Source organism: Sciurus carolinensis, chromosome 7 (genome assembly GCF_902686445.1).
Source record: "Sciurus carolinensis chromosome 7, mSciCar1.2, whole genome shotgun sequence".
NCBI lineage: Eukaryota > Metazoa > Chordata > Mammalia > Rodentia > Sciuridae > Sciurus > Sciurus carolinensis.
In genome coordinates this window covers 90,557,965-90,578,985 of record NC_062219.1, presented here as the reverse complement: position 1 = coordinate 90,578,985, position 21,021 = coordinate 90,557,965, and the positions used below count along the sequence as shown (strand labels likewise).

Here is a 21,021-nt window from a genome sequence, read left to right as displayed (position 1 = left end):
TTTATCAACGAATGACTGAACGAAGGAAATGTGGTGGTACATATACATAATGGAATATTATTCAGCCACATTAAGGATAAAAACCTGTCATTTAAGACAACATCAGTATAACTGGAGGTCATTGCATTAAGCTTTGAGAGACAAATATCAAATGCTGTCACTCAAATGTGTAATCTAATACATTTGTTATACAAAATCTGAGAGAATAGTGGTTACCAGAGGAGGGGAGAGCAGGGGACTCGGAAGAAAGGGGAAAGATCCATCAGGGAGTAGTAAGTTATAGTTAGGTAGGAGAAATAAGTTCTGGTGTTCTATTGTACAATAAAGTGACTGTAAATAATGATATTGTACATTATATTTCAGAAAAGCTAAAAGAAAATATTCTGAATGCTTTGCCACAAGAAATGATAAGTGTATGAGGAGATAGATATGTTTATCCTCATTTGAACATTATACAACATATACATGTGTCAAATCATCACATGGTACTCCTTAAGTATATATAGTTTTCATGTCACAATTTTTAAAAATGTATGATGCCTATAATTGATATGTATAAAAAGTTTTGTATGTTTTCATGAAATGAAATTTTAAAAAACATTGATTAGGTGTCTGATATATATCAGTGTACATGACACTTAACATATAACTCCATGGAAAAGGATGAATTTGTAAATAAACGACTGTAATTCCAACTGCGTATTCATCTAGAATAATATTAAAATTTGATTTTTCTCTTATCATGGAAATCATGGATTCCAAACTAAATTTCAGATATATTAAGTACTTCAGTATACAGAAAATTAAGTACTACAAGAAAATCTAAGGGAAACTATATGCAAACTAGTGTTTCAGGTATCTATTTTTAAAATCAAGGGTTAGAAGTTTTATAAAACTGTGTAGTAATGTTCCATTAGGAGAGTAAGAAATACACTAATCATTTCAACAAATAAAATGAAATATACAAAATTGGGTTCACGTGTTGAAGGGTTCAGTGAGCAAGGAGACACTCAGGTTTCCTAGAAACAGTGATCAGGGAAAGCAGCTGTTCTACCACCCACCACCACTACTTCTACCACCCCTTCACCAGGGCTGGGAGATCTCAGGGAAAAGGTCATGGTTCTCAAAACCTAGGAGCCTAGGGGTCCTGGAAGCTGCCTCCTCCCTTCCAACATGAAGGCAGTTACAAAGGAGGCAACTAGTATACAAAGTCTGAGTGACTTAGGACTTTGAAACTGAAAACAATAAACTCATTAACCAGAAGAATTTAACAGACTACATAAACCTTAAGAGGCTTTCATGGCAAAAGGGATAAATAAATGTAGTCAACAGAAAAATGTAAAAATTAGAAAAATAGCATTTTCCTGGAAATCTATAGTTTGAACCAAATCACCCCATATCAGAACTGAATGGATTTTTTACAAGGGTATATTGATTTCATTGCATTACATTATGTCTGATTATATTATTTGTAGAGACAGAGAAAATAGAATGCTCAAATAAAATATATTTACATATCGTCACATCATGGAATATCATAAGAAGTGTATAAAAATGAAACTGATTCAGATTCTGGTTATAGTAGAGTAATAGAAGACTAGCCTCTGTCAAGAGCTGTGGAGTGTCTCAAATTTATGCTACTTGCAAGGTAACAAGTTAGCCTGCCATCGTTTCATAGATGCTAGCAGAAAAGACTCTAGATCAAAAATACAGAACTTTATTATTCATGACAAACAGAGCATCCATCTCTATTTTCTAAGGATGTTGTCTATTAAAAAATCCTTGTAAAGATTTTCTGGGACAAAAGCTGTCATAAGATGTATGGGAGAATTGCCCTCCAACACCCTCCTACAATTATAAATTCTAAATATGTAAAAATTTAAAAGATACTTGAAGGCATTGGAGAGTGACCAATTGGGAGGAATTCAAGCTTTGAGAGAAGACAAGTACACTGGAAAGACCTGTAGGACCTGTATCTAGAATATATAAGAACTCTTAAATGGCAGATAAACACATGAAAAGTTGCCCACCATCACAATTAGAGAAGCTCCTTAGTTCGTTCACTGACCATAAGAACTGATCCTGTTGATGGAGATGGAGGGTCCAAAACAATCTGAATGCTGAAGGAACATGATTGCTTGAGTAAGCAAAGCAAAATAGAATATACTTAAGAGGAACAACCCCCCCCGCAAAAAAAATATTCTATCCAAAAAAGCAAGGTCAAATTGATCATATAGACTAAGGAGTTCCCAAGGAGGCTGCTCTGGATTTGATCCCCAACAGCAGAAAAACAAAAAGGGGTGGGAGTGAGGAAGGGGGAAAGAAGTGAAGACCCTAAGGAATTAAAAATAAACCTCAAAGAGGTGAAATTAGAGCACAAAATAGATTTTCTGAAAAAATTATGTATAAAAATTTAATTAAATGGTTTTAATATATTTAGCATATAATCATTCAATTAAAACTCTAATACATAATCACCTAATTAAAATTTAATTAGCCATAATTGTACAGTGTATGTGTAATAAGTAATTAAAATTTTCAATAAACTAAGAGAGAAGATGGTTACAGCAGAGAATAGTTTTACTAGTCTGGAAATTTTTAAAAAAAACTTTAACCCCAAATCACAGAACAAAACCAGAGAGCTGAGGAACACAGAAAGGACAAAGAAAAGGTTTCTCTGAAAACCTGGGACTTGTGGAGCTTTTCAGGGAGTCATCTGGATAATCAGCCCCATTAGTTTCTTCTTTCGTCACTTTTCTCATGCTGCTGGTCTATGACCTTTGAGAACCATGAGAGTAGCCTACAGAAGTCAAAACCATCCTAAAAGTACTACAAAGGCTGCCCCTTTCACTTTGTAAATTTAACTTAGCTTTTAATAACAAAAACTTCACCAAACAGCTCCATACATAAAAAAGTAAAAATTTGAAAATATTTAAAGTGAGGCAGATCATAGAAATACCAACTTTTATCATAGCAACTATTACTTTTTTCCCCAAACTGAAGATATGACAGTGTTATCCAAGCAGTTTGACATGAGAGTATTATCCAATGACACAGCTCTACTACTTTTTAAGTCAAAAGCGTAAACCTGATGCTAATGTATGCCGCAGATGTGTCTCCCTGAGCGGCTTAAATTAATTTTCTAAGTCATTTTCATACCAAATTTCTGAAAATTAAGACATTGTTTCTGATACATGAAAACAAAACATATACATATTAGTGGAGTACCATGTGATGTTTTCAGACATGTATGAACTGAGTAACATGTAAATCCTTTTAAAATATCTGTCTCCTCAAACATTTGTCATTTCTTTAAGATAAAACTTTCAAAATCCTTCTTTCAACCGCTTTGAAATGTGCAGTACATTATTGTTTTCTATAGTGACCCCAACTTCATTCCCCATCTTTAACTTAGTACTCATTGATCAACTTTTAGAGCATACTGGTTAGAGTAAATGCAATGAAAATTAGCTTGAGTCACAGTACCAATGGTTATCATGGGTATGTCGTGTCGATTACATTTGTATTACAAATTTTTGATTTACTTATGGTAGATATATATTTTTTTTATCTCCATGCTTTAAATTTCCAGTAGATATATTTTTAAGTTGTGTTCATGTCACTCTTCATTTGTCAATAAAGCACTATATTCAAACAAGCAAAAAAAAAGACATTCTTTCCTCCCCTGAGATATTTTTCTGTTAAAAATGTTCATTCCAAATCTTAATAACAATGGGAAATATAAGACTGAACATTTGGGTAAGTTTGTGAAAAGTATATTTTATTCATTTTTTAGCATTGCTTACAATAAAGTAAGAACCACACTGTCAAATTGCAAAGCCTTAGGGCTTGAGATACATAAGAGAGTAGGGATCTCAGAGTTGGAGCACTGTTTATAATTTCTGCAGGTAAGCTAATGGAGTACTATGCTTCTCTTTGGTATGAAAGAATCTACTTATTGCCTGTAAATATTTATTTTTCAAATCCTAACATCTTAAGTCAAATCCCAGTGTTAATATTTCCTAATCTTTTACTTTTGACAGTGTTTACATAAAGCTTTTTGTACTTAAAAGGATTCTTCCTCGAGTTTATTTATTAAAATCCTGACTTATTTCATGCATAACAGTGAGGTGGAATAAACAGTCTGAATTCTGGTCAAAATAAAGTAATCAGGAGTATGATTACTGGTTTGTTGGGTATAGCTGAGTTTAAATTGCGGTATTAAACATATGCCTCACAAGGTGGTTCTAGGATGCCTGCTGATACCTGGAAATCACCACTGCATTTTGAGGGGCTTACATCAGACAAAGAACTTTGGAGCAAAAGTCATACATTATTTGCAGCAAAGATGATGAAGGATTTCAAAGACAAGGACTATAATCACAACCAAAGGAGGCTTGGCAATGAGAACTCTTGATGTGATCAGTCTCATGCTCTTATTCAGAATCATCAAATCTGTACTTTGGGGAGAGCTCACAAGTGAACCCATTTATGAATTTATGAAATGTGACTTCCCCAAAGGTGAGATTCTATCTCATGGTTCTTGTTGGTTTTTGTAACACCAGCATCATCTAAAAATGTGTCATATAGTGAAAGTTGACTATACCTTTCTGACTGAAGGATAACTTTGTATTTGGAATTCAGAATAATTGCTGCCTTCAGGCAAATAAGACTATAGGAACATTGCTGAAACATAAAGATTTATCTTGAAATGGATCTATAACCACCGTTGGATTACCCTCTCAGTATCTGTTACTTGAAGACTGTGCAAGAGATTAGCTAAGAAAAGTCTCTACACTCTTGAAAATTACCACAGAAGTTTCTTTGCACAGAAAACATCTGCTTGTTACTAAATTCCTAAACATTTCAAACATGGGCAACTTTTATCCAAGGATAAGGGTGGTGAGTGGTGGAGGAAAGTGATAAACAAGCCATTATTCCAACTACTAAGACATAGATGGCTGGGAAGAATTAGTTGTGTTTACAGGATGCCAATGGGTCAAATAATAGCAACCACCTTTTATTGAATGCCAATTAGAGCCAAGGCATGACACTAGCTAGGTGTTTTACTTATAACTACTGCCAATTCTCACAGCGAGCAGCCCCAGATCACAGTTAATGAGCAGCTGAGCTGAATGCAATCCCTGCAGACTCCACAGTCACCAGGTCAGTGGTCTTCTCTAGGCTCTTGCAGTAAAGTTAAGGTGAGAAGAGGGATCAAGCAAGGTTGCTGAGCAGCTGCAAACCAAAAGGGGCTGCGATTTTTGTATGAAAAATGAGAAAGATGCGACTAAGATGGAGAGAGAAGCAAAAACCAGATCTGAGAATGACAACAGCAAGGTTGCTAGAGTCAGTTGCTAAAAATCAGTCAATGACTACAGCAGAACAGGAGAGCAGTCTGATGGGGCTCCTGAGGCTTCAGTCAGGGTAATCCTCCTGGCACTGTTTTAGGGGGCCCTCTGGAAATTTCTATGCACTCTTATTTTTTTGATGATTCTAACGCTATGGGTGATGCTATATGGGCAATGACCAAACAGACTCCATTTTACCTTAAGATTCTGTGTCATGTAGAAATGATTCTCCTGTGAGAAAACTCCGCCTCTGTACCCATCGACAGTTGCCTAGCATAGCATATTTGGCAATACAAAATGGCAATTCTTATACAATGTAATATTGTTCTCCCTCTGGGTTCCATTTTTCTTGAGCAGTGTACCCTAACATTTGTTTAAATGTTAGTAACCATTCTCTGACCATCATAGCAACAGCCACTTATGATTAATGCACTGACACGCTTTACTTATGGTATAAAAGGTGTACTCTAACCCTTGGAGGGAGTTGAAGGGTGCAGACTTGCCTGTCCCTCCGTCCCACCAGCTGGTGAATCTGGTCCACCAGCTGGTGAATAAAGATTATCTTGTCTCCTACTTTAAGATCAACTCAATGATTTATTTTGATCTTGCCATAACGCTAAAAGTGCTTAATCTTATAAAGTTTACACATCTATAGTGCTATTTCAAAAGGACAGTCTGTACAGAAAGTATAACTTTGAAGATGCAGTAATTTTAATGTAGTAAGAACAAACATTATTATTTGGTTGGTTTTTGATTGTTTCATTAAAAAAATGTATGGTGGAGGAGCAGATTCATACATTGGATTAAATATGTTGAACCAGTTAGATGCATTTCTCAATATTATTTGGATATTTATTAGGAGAAAAGTAGGGCTCTTTTACATAGCAGCAGACTGGGTTAAGGCTAAAACCTTGCAATAGTCATCAAGAAGTCCAGGACTATGACTTTAAAAAGGTGAGAAATTGCTTTTGCCAAGTAGAAAAAAATAGAGTCATGCAGGGAAATGAGGAGCCTCCAAAGTTAAACTTTCTTCCTTTTTCTGTCATACCAAAGGAAAGAGAAAGGTAGTTTTGAAAGAGAGGCAAAATAAGCCCCTGGGAAATTACTGCAAGGACTACATAGGGAGAAGTTGAAATAACAGGCAGCCACCATGTTGGCAGAACTGCTGGGAGTTGTTCATTTTTGATACACATGAAACCACAGTTTTTTACACAGAAAACTGATACCTGAAGTAGCACAGATGAAAAATTAGAGGTTCAGCTTTTAAAGCAAGAAAGAGAGGAAAGGATCATGATTGAAAGGAGTTAAAGGTAAGACAGGAAATAAAGCTGGGTGCAGTTGCGCATGTCTGTAGTCCTAACTACTCAGGAGGCTGAGGCAGGAATACCATGTAAGCCTAGTAGTGTGGGACCAGCCTGGAAAAAATAGGGAGACCCATTTCAAAAAAAATTAATTCAAATTTAAGTTTAAAAAAGACAAAATCAATTCATTGTGTTTTGGTATTTGTATGTCTTTATTAGTTTGCTGCAATTATTTGCACTGGCTATCATATGTAATTTTTTCCAGCTTCATTGAAATATAATTGACAAAAACTATATATGATAAAGGTATGCAATGTGATGTTTATATACATTGTGAAATGATTACTATACTCGATCTAAATAACTCTGCAAAATTGTGTGTGTGTGTGTGTGTGTGTGTGTGTGTGTTTAAGAATACTTAACATTCTACTTTCTTGGCAAATTTCAAGTATACAATACAATATTACTAACTTTAGTCAGTAGGTCTCCAGAATTTACTCATATTGTAACTCAAAGTTTTAACCTTTGAACAATATTCCCCTATTTTCTCTTTCCTACAACTTCTGGTAACCATTCTTCTACTCTTTGTCTTTATGAGTTTCATATTATAAATTGTATATTATAAATTTTAAGTTACAGGAAAAAAAATCATTGAGTGGAAAAGGTCTTATTTGGTTAGAGGCCATGAGTTAATCTTTGTAGCTCTCCTCTTCTGTTTATTCAACACATAGGAAATGATATTAAATAAATGGGTGGGGGATTAGTGTTTTGGCTTTGTTTTTTGAGATCTCAGAGCCTGTTTTTGGCTTTTTGGTTTAACTACTTGTGGACAGCTGGCTCTACCCTGCTCTGAGTTACTCCATGACATATAGAACAGTAGTTCTCAGGCTGGGCCTAACCCTGATTTAGTTCATGTTTTAAGTTAGAAGTTTGTCATGAGTTACTCAATTTTGAGTCTAATTGCCAATATAGAATGACTTTATACTTTGTTTGTACAAATAAACAACCACCATCTGCTCCCAGCACAACCATAAGATACAGATTAATAAATAACCTACTTTAATCAACTTATCAAACTAAACCAGAAGTACCTGGACATATTGGTAGCTCAGATCATTTCAGGAACACCAGACACAGGGGTTTATCACCCTTACCAGTTGTAACCCCATCACTTAAGACCCACAAGAGGAGCCCCCCAGGACTGAAAATGTCACATTGACCCTATGACCTGGTCACTCATCAAGAGCCTTGCCCAGGAAAATTGCCACAGTAACCAACCTCCTAGTCTCTGTCCTGAGTTTTAGCTCAGCAGGTTTCTCCTGCCCATCACAACTGATGCAGGGCTCACTCCAAGCTGACATTCTGAAACTGACTTCAGTTGAATCCTTGACAACTCTGCAGAACTGGTTTGTTAAAACCCTTATCTGACCACATACAGTGATTATTTGCATTTTTATCTGCTGCTTTCTGCCTTGCTCTTCTTAAAGTGTCCTGTAACTGTTGCTGCCTTAACCCTTTCTTAATCTTTCTGTGAGATAGTGTGAAGTACATGTGACTTGAGTGTTAATAGATACTAGAAATTAAGATTGGAATTAAAGAAATTGTGATTGCCTAGTTTCTATCAAGTGACCCATGAGTATTCGCTAAATTGCAATCATTGAAAGTGGTGTATTTTGTGAATTTATTGTTATTCAATATGTTCTGACACGGTGGAATGACAGAAGTGTGTTTGGTCTGTAAATAGCTTACTCAACATTCTTTTGAGAAAGGGTCTATTTGTATTCTATGGACAGAACCTAGGACCTAGAGCTCAACTCACAAGCCTTCTTGCAGCATGTACATCAAAAGCGTGATGCTACTGGGTGGGAAGTGTGATCAAGTGGAGAACATATGCTCCACCCAAAATTCATTTCAGGTTTAAAACCTTGGGTTTTCCTCAGGCTGTTTGTATGAAGAGTGGTTCTGGTCGACATTGGCTGAGTGCTTAGTACATGCTGGGTCCTGTGAATCCATTTGATAATTAACAGAGTAGGTAATGCAAGTTTGTTTCACAAAAGAAAACGGCTTATAAGAAGTAAAATAACTTGTCTAACATCACCCAGTTTCTAACTGACAGGTTCGATTTTGACCCAGGTATGTCTTCTCTTTTGTTTTTACTGCACTGCTCATGGCAGGAAACTTGTTGAAAGTGGATGAGGAAATAGAAGCTTATGTACTAAATTACAAATTTTAGTCTGTAAAGTAAAAGCAAATGTTTAATTCAATTTTACTTTTTGTATTCTGCAATGATGTTACAATTTTATTCATTCCTAAAAAAAAAAAAAAACTTTACAAATGTTACCTTTTTTTTTTTTTTTTTTTTTAATTCACTGTGTTCCCATGAGAAACTGAAGAGAAATCCTTCCCACTGTACATTAAGGTGAGCAGAAGAACAAAACCTGGCAGACAAAAGGACTGTAGTCCTTTCAAAGTGACCAGCAAGAGAGCAATGTGGAAAAGGTGGGACACAATGGCCTGTGCTTCTTAATTCAGTGCTTTGACTGACTGATTCTAGGCATGAAACAACTGTGATGTTTTATTCTTGTATTTCATTACTTGGAGTTCAGAAACAGTTTGAAGGAAAGATGACTACACAGAAACAAAGGGAAATGCTCTTAGTGATGATTTATGTTATAAATTTGATTTCTTTTTTTTTTTTGGTTTGCTTGTTTTAATCTCACTAGACAAAATCAAATTAATAAATGTTATATATATGGATGTTTTAATCTCACTAGACAAAATCAAATTAATAAATGTTAAAAATTATATTTATATAATTTTTTTTTGAAAGGGTTGTAAAAAGGAGGGAAAAAGAATACCTAGCTAAGTCCTTGGGTGACCCAGAAAAAACACAAAATATTTACTTAGCTGACTGGCTCTTTATAGAAAAAAATTCACCAACTCTTGGAATAATGACTCTGAAATAATAGGTACAATTTAAGGAGGTTTTACTTTCACAGTGTAAATGTAAAATTGTTTTCTCTGTTCCAGTAGAGAACAATTAAGTGGAAAGTCAAATCAAAATGTTTATTGGTGCAATTAGCTTTGGCTTAACTTTGGCAGGTACAAACATAATCTTCCATAGATATGCAAGAAATAGGACTTATTTATCTAATGACTTTTGTTTCTCATTCCACTCAAGATGAAAATTAATGTCCATCAATTTGGGGTCCCCTTTTCCCTAGGGTTGAGTCTAATTTTGACATAGCTGATTACTGAGTGCCAGGTGTTTGCACTGGGAGACAGACCCTCCTCTTGCTCCTGGATCACCCATATGTCTCACTTCCTATGCAACAGCCCTACTTCCCATCACAGCCCCTTCAGGACTTTCCCCACCATTAGTTCCTTGCCACTGTTTAAGGCCATTACAGACTCCTAAACAGAAGTCAGTTTCTGTCTGCTTGGATGATTTATTGCCTGTAAGTAGGTTAGCATTTTCTTGTCTTAAGAGCCTGAGGCTTTCCTTAAGCTCAGCAAGGCATCACTTCTCAGCCTTGTTACATTCTGAAATACCTTTTAGAGTATTTGTTACATTATCATTTTCTATTTTTGAATTTATTTGTCCTTTGGTTCATAAACACCTTGAAAATAGGCATTGTTTTGTTTTTCATTTCTGTGTCTCCAGTTTATAGTGTACTAGGTACTCAAATATTGGTTCACATGAACGCATCACTAAGTCCATTACAGGCTTTCAGACTTAATTATAGTTTTGTTAACATTTGAGCTATGGGATACATCTGGAAAAAACTTACATTTCCCTTAAATTACTCTTTTACTGGGAAGACTCTTCTTCCCTTACATCAGCTGAAATCATGTGTATGTGCGCCTGTGTATAAATATTTGCTTACGTAAATATATACACAAGAGTTTTTAAAAAGTTTCTGGTAAATATGGTAAAAAGGGGAACCAGCCCAGTGGGGAGAGTGGATGTAATAAAGTTTGATTGTTTTCATTAAATAGTAGAATAAAGTCCACAACAAAGTCTGGCACATTGAAGATTCAACTTGGATAGTCATTGAAGAACTTTAGGAAAAAAAAAAAAATCATTTGCACACAAATTGTGTCTTGGCCCAAGATATCCCAACTCAATGTGCAAGAGGCAGCTCTGGATGTCTCCTTATTGACTGCTCATCTGCTGCAAAATATGTCTTCTCTGGGTGATAGAAGATAATGCTTTATACATACCTGAGAATTCCACTTTGGTTTGACTGAATAACCATCCAGAAGCTTCAGCTGAAGCAGAGGAGAGTTCAGAAGGAACAAGGTAGAGAACTAAACACTGGATCATATTAGCTTGAGTCTCAAGAAAAATGCCATCCCTGTCATGATTTAATATGTTTATTGACTTTATTCTAAGAAAGTTTTTACATTCTCTGGGCAATCATAGTTAAGATTAGTGGTTGTTAGAGAAGTGCTTACTGACAGCTTGATAGAAGGAAATAAGGTAACCTTTAAGAAAATTTATTAAGCCAAAGTGTTGGAGCAGAGAGGGAGGGAGAGACTTTCCTAGCAATGGGGTGTAGCTTAATCTATATGTGCAAACCTAACAAAATGTGTCAGTTAAGATTTAGTTAAATGCTGCTGGTATATATATAGTCCTGTCCAGGAAACAACTTAATATGGGGAACTTGGCAATTTGGTCACCTTGGAGTTGATTCTACTGAAAAAGGATGGATGTTTAATCAAGCATCATCACAAAATGCCAGAAATGTCCCTCCCAAGGACCTATCTTGCATCTCTAACTCCATGCTCATCAAGAAACCTTCTAATATGATACCAGGAGAGGATGTGTTGTGTTTTGGAGATGTGAGCATTACAGTCACTAGAGAAGTTTTTATTATTATAACTCAAAATTTGATAAAGTAATTTGTTTCATGTATATTTATTCACATCAGAACATGTATATTTATTCACATCAGACACATAAATCTTAGTAGATACTAAGTTACTAAGATACTAAGTTCCAGTTACTACCAAAGGCCATTTGCCTACACATTCCTAGGCCCAGTTCTTACAGGATAGGGGCTATTTTCTTCAATCCTAGAAATTCATAGTCATCATCCAGTGCCTGGAATATGAAGGAACTTGGGTATTAGTTGAATGGAATCAATGAAGGATGTACATACAAAGCTAATCCATGCTGAGAATTCTTGATAGCCAACCAGATTTGCCCTGGAGTTCCCAAAATTCTGTCTCCTTGCACATGCCTCTCTAGTTAAACTTTAACAAAGACATTTGTTCATTAACTTTTTACCTGAGGAGTCACAATGATAATTTCCAACTAAATTTCAGTGCCCTAAAAATTATCTTCACACAAAGTGAGTGCTTTCCTTTATCAAGTGTAAAAATGTCATCATTCATCATCTTCTTTTTATGTTGGCTACCAGGATTCAAAGATATATTTACATGTAATTGAAAACTATTTTATCTTCTGATGAAATTTCTCATTGTAACAATATCTAATGTTTATTTTTAATAATTTTCTATAGATTTTAATGTATTGTTATTTCTAAATTTATTGGCTTTCTTTGAGAATTCTGCTTGCTTTATTCATATTCCCCTAGTTCCCCTTTCTTCCCTGTCTCCTAACATTGGTATACTACCATTTCAGATGCTCCACCTGTTACATTTACTTTCACAACTTTAATGAACTGTCGTGAAAGAAAATAATCTTTTCTCTATCCATTTTAGGAGTCCAGCTGGGGCTCTGTAACAAAAGACAGATTAATAGGAGAAATACATACAAACAAGTTTTACGTAACACGGTAGCCCTCATAAGAAAATGAAGACTCAAAGAAGTAGAGCTGAATCCTTACATACTGAATTAGACAAAGAGTATTAAATTATGAAGATGGAACAAGACAAAGAGGCTTGGGCTAGGAGCAGTTAATGGTAGAAAAGTTACTAGGAAGATAAAGGTTAGTTTAACAAGATTTGTTTGTAACAAGATTTTGTGGCCCCAGTGATAAGAATTCTGACATAGAGAGGATATCATCTAAAATGGTTTTATCTTCTGCTTTTAGGAAGAGGAAGGGCAGATGCTCTTTCACCTGCTTTTTTAAAAGTAACTTTATGCCAAAATGCCTACTTTGTGGTGGCAAATTCTGCCACCCTTCAATACTCCCTTCTAACAGAGATAGTATCTTTTGATTTTCCTTCCCCTTACTCCTTGTATAATGAGGTATGAACACCCTTTCCCTCTTAGGTCTCTTTCTTCCTCTCTTGTTCAACCTTCCAATCTTTATCAGTTATCTTTTTATATTGTTAGGGTTTGGATCTTAAGCATCACAAACTATATAGTGTTGGTCTCCAGCCTATGGCACTATTGGAAAATGTTGAAACCTTTAGGAGGTGGGGTCTAATGGAAGGAAGTTAGGTCACTGGGAAGCATGCCCTTGAAGGAGATGTGGAGACACCAGTTCCTTCCTCTCTCTCTCTGCTTCCTAGCCACCATGTGGTGAGAAATTTTGTTCTGCCACACAATCCCTGCCATGACGCTCTTCTTCACCATAGGCCCAAAAACTGGAGCCAGCTGACCATGGACTGAAACCTTTGAAACCACAAGCTAAAATAAATCTTTACTCATTCTAAGTTGATTTTCTCAATATTTTTTCACAGTGATAAGAAAGCTCATTGACAGTGATCAAGGTTGATACGTAAATTCAGTGCTATAATTAATGTTTACTGTTTGTCTATAGATTGATTCTAAAACAGCAATTGTTTTAGAGTCAATTCAGTAGTATAGCATGAAAACACTTTTTATTATTCCCCCCCCACCCCGGAGTTCTATCTGCTTTTCTTCCTATACTCTCTCTCTCTCTATATATATATATTTTTTTTTTCTTTCCTGATATAGTAGCTCTGAGTTAGAAGTCAAGTTCTTCATATTGCCAGTACCTTCTACACAGCTGAATTAATTAGTCACTTTGAGAATTGCATGGAACATGAGGGTCTTAGTATTTTGAAAAGTTATTACTCTAGATGATCTCTAATTTAGACATTTTTAGAAGAACTTCAAAGGACACATGCTGTTCATTAGTGGTAGCTGTAACACTTAAATCAATTTAATGATATCATAATGTTAAAGGCATTCCATATAACCAAGAGGGGGAAAAAACACCTTAATGTTAGAATAAAAGGAGACTTCTAAATATATATGTAACACATTTTGAGAAACTAGGAGGAAAAATTACATTTTAAAAATATAACTAACAAAATAAAAATCTGTTGGTCTGACCAAAAGAAATTAATCTTAGAAATAATGATGAATGAGTGTATGGGTTATTTAAGACAAATATGATCTCTAAACTTCTAAGTAAAAAAATAAATCTCAAAAACTAAATATACATTTCCCCCTTAATCAAAATAGTTTATAGGCTTAAAACTTCTAACAAATTTACAGTTGCTGGGACAATGGGTGAACAAGGCTGCAGCCACTTCTCCCCTGCCATTTTGCTGCTGCCATTCTTCTGCCCCCCACACCATTTTACAACCTAGATTGTTAGCCTGCGAACTTCCTTGTTAGTCATTGGTCCAGATTGTTAGCCCCCACACTCATTAGTCATTTGTCAGATTGTTATTAGCCCGTGAACTTCCACTACCTAAGAATAGCTCCCCTGCCATTTTCTTTCTCTCTCTCTCCCTCTTTTACCCTTCAGGGAAGACACTCTGCTCGTCTGCTTAATAAAATTTCTTGTGTGAGTTCCTGCATCCCAAGTGGTTTTCTGGGTGCTTTTATTGGTGCCATGACTCAGATCGGCTCTTCTACTGCCACTTAGGTGAGAGGAATCCCATCTGACACTCCAGACCCCCGGATGCTGGTCTCACCTTCCATTCACCAGGACAACCATTTCCACATCCACCACTGGCCTTCAGATTGACGAGTTTTCCCCTAGGTCAACTTAAACACTTCTCTGCTAACCTGAGACACAACCATTGATCATCTGGTGCTCTCAAAGAAGTTGAGGAGTCAGGGTTCCCCCAGCCATGACTTTCAGAGTTATGGCTGGCCCCCTTAGTTGAACTTATCTAACAGGTGGGTCCCTGATCTTTATGGTGGAGAGTCTCTTTGGGTTGAGGTTCCTCTTCACTTTTCCTTTCAAAATTCCTGGTGCCAGTTCCTCAACCCCCTTGTCTTTTGCTGAGTACACACTGACAGGGGTGATGATTCCCATCACGTGCTGCCTACTTGTCTCCAGCAAATTAGTCGGGACACCTTGGACACTGACTCGGCTATTTATCAGTCTCCACCATGGGATCTCAGTCCTCCATTCTGTCAGATTCACTCCCGGGTTGTCTATTAGACAATCTTAAATCCCTTCACCTGATCCCCAGCCTAAAGCCACCAAAAATTATTCACTTGTGTAATGATATTTGGCCACAATATCCTTTAGATAATCAATCAAAATGACCAATAAATGGCACCCTGGATCTCAATGTTTTATGGGATTAATCTTTTTTCTGCAGACACAAAGGCAATTAATTACAATGATACTGTAAAGGGTGCCACATGAGTATTAGAGTCAGCAAGGAACTGAGCCTGAGGGATTTAAGAGAGGAGGAACCTAAAGAGATAATGCTAAGGTTGACACTTGAAGAATGAGGATGTTCTTAGGAGATTAAAAAAAGGGCATCACATATAGAAGGCATAGTTCAATAGAGTGCAGATGTGAGGTATCCTAGCCAAGTAGTTTGTCAATCTGGCGCATATAAATGGTGTGGGGATGGCAGAGAAAGCTGGAGTCAGAAAATCCTTAAATATCATATAATGGCCTATGAATTTTATTCTAAAATATCTGAAAGCTTTTCACAGCAAAGAAATGAAAGAATCTGATTTGTATTTTAAATGCCAAGGAAAGGCTGAAAAGAGCCAGAACGTGGCAGAAAACCCAGTGAGGAAGTTCAAGAACCAATGTGCATTAGTCTGCTTGGGCTGCCATAACAAAATGCCATAGACTTGAGTGGCTTATGCAATAGAATTCCTGCGCCCCCAAACTCCCCCACAGATAAGGAATCTGGTAGTCCAAGTTCAACGTATTGGCAGGGTTGGGTTCCCTTGAGATCTCCTTCCTTAACTTGTAGACCATCGCCTTCCAAAATTGTGTCCTTACATGGCCTCTTCTTTATGCACATATATTCCAGATATCTTTTATAAGGACATAAGTCATATTGGATTAGTGCTCTACTCAATAGGCTCTTTTTATCTTAATTACCTTTTCAGAGGACCTATGTCCAAATATAGTCATAAGGAATAGTGGTTCAGGGCTTCAACATACAAATTTTGGAGAAACACTATTCAGTCCATAAAAGAGTTGCAGTAAGAATGGAAAGGAGACAAGCTGAAGGATGGATATGAAATAGAAATCAATATGACTTACTAGTTGATGAGTCATTTATACATAAGACATAAGGTCTGCCTGATATTTGGTTTAAGACAGTTAGGTGGGCCTGATTTTGAAAAATTAGGCCATTTGTCAAAAAAAAAAAATATTGAGAGGGTCTTAGTTCTATCGTCAATATGATACAATTAAAACAGTAATTTCTAGTTGAGAGTGAAGTAAAACTTTAGAACTTAGAAAAAAGTAATATGAATGGAAGCTAAGGGCATACAGTGAGACTGTCCACAGAGAAAACGTAATACAAGAACAGAAAAGAATGAAATCCCGGTGAATGACACTAAAGGTTAGATAAAGAATCAGAAGTCAAACATGAAGGCTTTAAAGGTATGTGAAGAGAGGTAAAGAAGCCAGGTGCGGTGGCTTCTCAGGAGGCTGAGGCAGGAGGATTGGGAGTTCAAAGCCAACCTCAGCAATGGTGAGGTGCTAAGCAACTCAGTGAGACCTTGTCTCTAAATAAAATACAAAATAGGGCTGGGAATGTGGTTCAGTGGTTGAGTGCTCCTGAGTTCAATCCCTGGTGCCAAAAACAAAAGAGAAGTGAAAAATGAGAACAGAAAAAAAGTGGTACAAAAATTAAGGGACAGAAGGATTCAGTTGGAGATGACTGTTAATTCTTAAATCTTTTCCAGAAACTTAGCATTTTACTTCAAGGATCATGTCTATACTTTTGATGAATTGTAATTTGTTTATATTCATAAATTTAGAATAATCATTTGTGATTATTTTTCACTATTCAGAATGTATTCAAAATACTGATATATAGCTTTCACTATATTTTTGTGCAAATTTCAATCTTTAATGAAAACATGTTTTTAAATATGATGTCATAGATAGGTAAATTAATTTTTTTCAGAATTATTCTCATCACTTCCATTTATGTTGGCAAGTTCTGAGGTCATCTATAAAATAAATGCCACCCATAGTAACAGATAGATCTCTCTCTATATATGTATATGTGTATACATATATGTGTGTATTTATGTGCATTTATGTCTTAAATGCTCTTGTAGAAGTGGAAACATACCTAATGGTTAATCCTAATGGTTACTATTTGAACAATATAACAAACATCTTAAAATGCCACTGTCTTAGGCAGTTTGAAATTTTTTCATGAAATCTGAGTGGCACTAACAATTTTATGCAAAAAATTAAAAACAAATTCCATATGGGAGTAGTGTTTATTATGCTATATTATGAGTATTATTTTTAGACAATCAGATACACATACTTTAAAATTTCACAATACTCTGGAGACTCCAAGGCACAGATACAAGTGATTTTTTATTGTTTTTAAAAAGCAACAAAAGGGAATATTAATTCTGGAAGATTTTTAATCAATTTAACACTATTATACATTAAAGAAATTTTTTTCCACAAACATTCCCTCACAAAGCCGGTAGTTTCATATTTACACAGTATTACTTTAGCAATTTTAAGTGTTAATCTATGATACAATAATGTTACCTTCAGAAACATAAAAAATATAGTTCTTTTTCACAGCCATGCTCCCATTTTTGATGAAAGCTAGTTAGTTTATCCTAATGTTTAACTTTAAAACTTTAAAATTGCATAACAGATAACTCAGCTGGCTTTATAAAACCTTTAAGACTGAAGGCTGTCAAACAGAATAAACAGAGGGCTCATCATCACTTATGTCTGAATCTTCATCTACTCCTTCAATGACTGATTTCTTCCCTTTACAACAGGATACAATTAATCCAATCAAGAATACCTGTAAATTTAAATAAGCAGTGTGTTATTTCTCAAATCTAAAATCATTTAGAAGTAATGCATTTAAAATTCAATGGCGGTACTGAGATACAAATGGACTACTGATATACAAACAAGGAGTTTATACACTGAACTTTATAAAGGAAAATCATGCCTGAGAGACCTGTACTTACCCCAAGAAAGGCCCAGTTTCCAAAATAGTATGCAGCACTAAAGAACCAGAACTTGTGAAGAAATAGGTATGTCCGGGTAACAGTACACTGATCTAGAAAATAGCAAAACAAAGAACTATGGTGAGATAGTTTCTTCTTAAAACTGATGATTCATTCTATATCTAAAATGTGATTAGTCAAAGCTAATGGTCAAGATCATACATACAGTCAGTAAACGTTAAGAGACCTAAAACCTAAGTTTCTCTCCAAAGCCCACTCTCAATCACCTTAATATAGTGTTAAACTGCCAAACCCTATGACATATTTTTAAAAAATTAGTGCCACCATTATAATACAGATTTAAGTGTAAAAAAACATTATCTTGACTAATTTATTTGAAGTAGAAAAATACTTTTAGCCTGGAGTGTCAGACATATCCCAAAATAAAACAAAGACAAACTTTTCCAGTGAAAATCAGGAAAAATTGAACAAAGTAATCAGATTTGGTTGGTATCAAGTTACACTTTTCTAGGAAATCAATTCTCAGAACAGATAAAAAATGAGAAGGCTTTTTTGAACCTTCTCCTTTTTAATAATGCTATTGAAAAAATATGAAGATCATTATTTGCTGATATTCTTTCTGTTTAAATTTTACAGAGCATTATAGCTGCAATTAAAAATAAATAATATATTTTTCTCCTACAAATAAAATACAACTCATAAGGTAGTAGACTGGTTTTTTGATATTTGTGTCAGATTTCATATTAGTATTATCTAAATACACTATTGCCATTAGGTTATAAACATCTATCTATACATATTCACACATATCTAGTCAATGATGTTTAAGAAAATATTTGCTTATTCAGGCTATTCAGAAAGTCCTGGCTGGAAAAATATAACGTAACAGTGAGAAAAATTATATTTGCTGCAGCTGACAGAGGATAACAACCTCACATATTTTAGGTGGTCTTTATTCTCTACAAAAGAAAACTTTTATCTTACAAGGCAACTTCCTATCAGTCTATTAATTACAAAAGAGATTTTGATTTCTGCATTATTTTTAGCCAAAATGGATAACAGCAAAACATCTTACATGCAATTAGAAGACCAACATCACATCTTTCTGCTGTAAGGAAATACATATTTTATTTTTATGAACTGTCTTCTCAGCTTCAATAAGTGCTATTTTTCTATAAAACAAAAATTGAGCTGGGAGTTTTATAGTTCAGCTTTTACATTAAAGATCTAATATACTCTAAAATAATTTTGGTTGATACATGATTTTTTGAAAAGTAGAAATTAGGTTATATTTTACCACAATACAAGGCTTATCACATATATATGTAAAGATTTAGAGCATTTAAATCTTATCTATTCTAGGACCTTCCACTTCAACATTGTACTTCAATATTTACTTCTGAATTGTTCAATACTAAACGGGACAAAGCTGTCTCTTTTTCTGGCAAACATGCAATTTAATAGAGAAGCAACCTGTTCCTTCCAACAGTTAACAATCTAATCCTTCTCTATTGATCTCCAAAGGGCTACTTTCATATTCTTTTTATTCTATCAATAGGAGAGCCTAGAAGGACTATTCACATTCTCTAAGAAAGCCAAAAAGCCTTCAAGCAGTAGTGGTTGAACAAATATTTGTTTCCCTGCCTTCCTGTAATAAGCACAAAATATTACAGTACAAGGTGCTGGGAGTTCAGTATACCAGAGGAGACTCCTAGATAAGAAATCCCATTGTCACTTACTCTGCTCCTACCACATTTTATTGTCACTTCAATTACAGAATTTACTTCAGAGTAATATAGTTATTCAATTGCCATTTTTCCTATTCGATAAGCCTGAGTATTCTAAAGTACCCATCAGAGCACACCTATTCATTCATATTCAACATGACTGGCGAAGCAAAATTAAATTTAAGAGAGGGAATATCTTATTTTAAATGTATACTGTTAAATAGCACACTTTCTATTTTTTGAATTAAAATCTGACATGATTCCCATGATATTAAAATAAATAAATATCAATAAATTTATCTTGAATTTATCTTAAAAATAGAAGTATAAATAAAATGTCCAGCATGGTGAAAGAAGAGCCATGGCTCTGTGCTCCATCCCACTGGAGTTGACTACCATTTGTTCTCTTTGCCATGTGCAAGGGCAAATCAGAAGTGTGGTGCCTGTGCACTTGTAAAATGAGGATCTCATCATCTTTTTGTAAAGACCAAATAAGGTATATCAAAACCATGTGCAAAACACCAATTAATATTTATTTTCTTCTTTTTTATCTTAAGCATACCCAAACCTCAGATAAAGAACACAGCTCCTAAAGGCTGCTCAAATAGTTGCAAAGAACAACTAATTTTAAGTTTTCAGAAATATATGTCCAAGAGTAGTAAGGAAAAGAATTACTTAGGCATCAGTACCACGACTACTTTGTATATGTTCGTCACTTTTCTCTATTTATGGTTAAAATAAACACGAGTAGATTAAGCAAAATTCAAATGTGTATAATTCAGCAACAGGATATACTGCTGCAAAGTACAATCCTTTAAATAAAATAATCACTTTGGATGTTTCCAAAAGGAAGGGAGACATATAGTATGGGACCTATGCCAAAAAAAAAAAATTACTCTTGAAAATTATTTTAAAAATAAGAACAGTATATCTCATGGCTTAAGTATTACCATGAACTCGGCTATACAAATATAAACCTGGTTGAAAAAAGTCAATCTTCTCAATAGTGACAATACTCTAAACTTACAATATAAAAAATCTATTACATCTTTTCATATTTCAAGACAGTCTGTGAATCAAAATTTGACTGAATTAGAAATTTCAGATCCACAATAGGGATTAAAAGTCAGAGAGTGAGCTGCCAGAAGCAAGTAAATTTAAATTATTTTTCCTTAGTGGTCTAATAATTCATTCAGTGACATTTTACACTGGCTTATAATCAGATTCTTTGGACTACCATCAAAACTATATCTTAAATATTTTTCCTATTACATTATTTATATGTTCACTATTTTTAAAGG

General features: G+C 35.0%; 1 protein-coding gene across 1 annotated transcript in view; it reads right to left on the bottom strand.

Annotated features, from left to right (window-relative positions):
- Nucleotides 1-17,351: 17,351 nt before the first annotated feature.
- The window catches only part of Lmbrd1 (LMBR1 domain containing 1), a 96,036-nt gene continuing 92,366 nt past the window's right edge, over nucleotides 17,352-21,021 (bottom strand). Inside the window, exons 15-16 of the mRNA XM_047559331.1 lie at nucleotides 17,994-18,085; nucleotides 17,352-17,821 (exon numbers count right to left, since the gene is read on the bottom strand). Coding sequence (XP_047415287.1) covers nucleotides 17,708-17,821; nucleotides 17,994-18,085 — 206 coding nt within the window. The 3' untranslated portion in view covers nucleotides 17,352-17,707. The remainder of the gene's footprint in view (nucleotides 17,822-17,993; nucleotides 18,086-21,021) is intronic.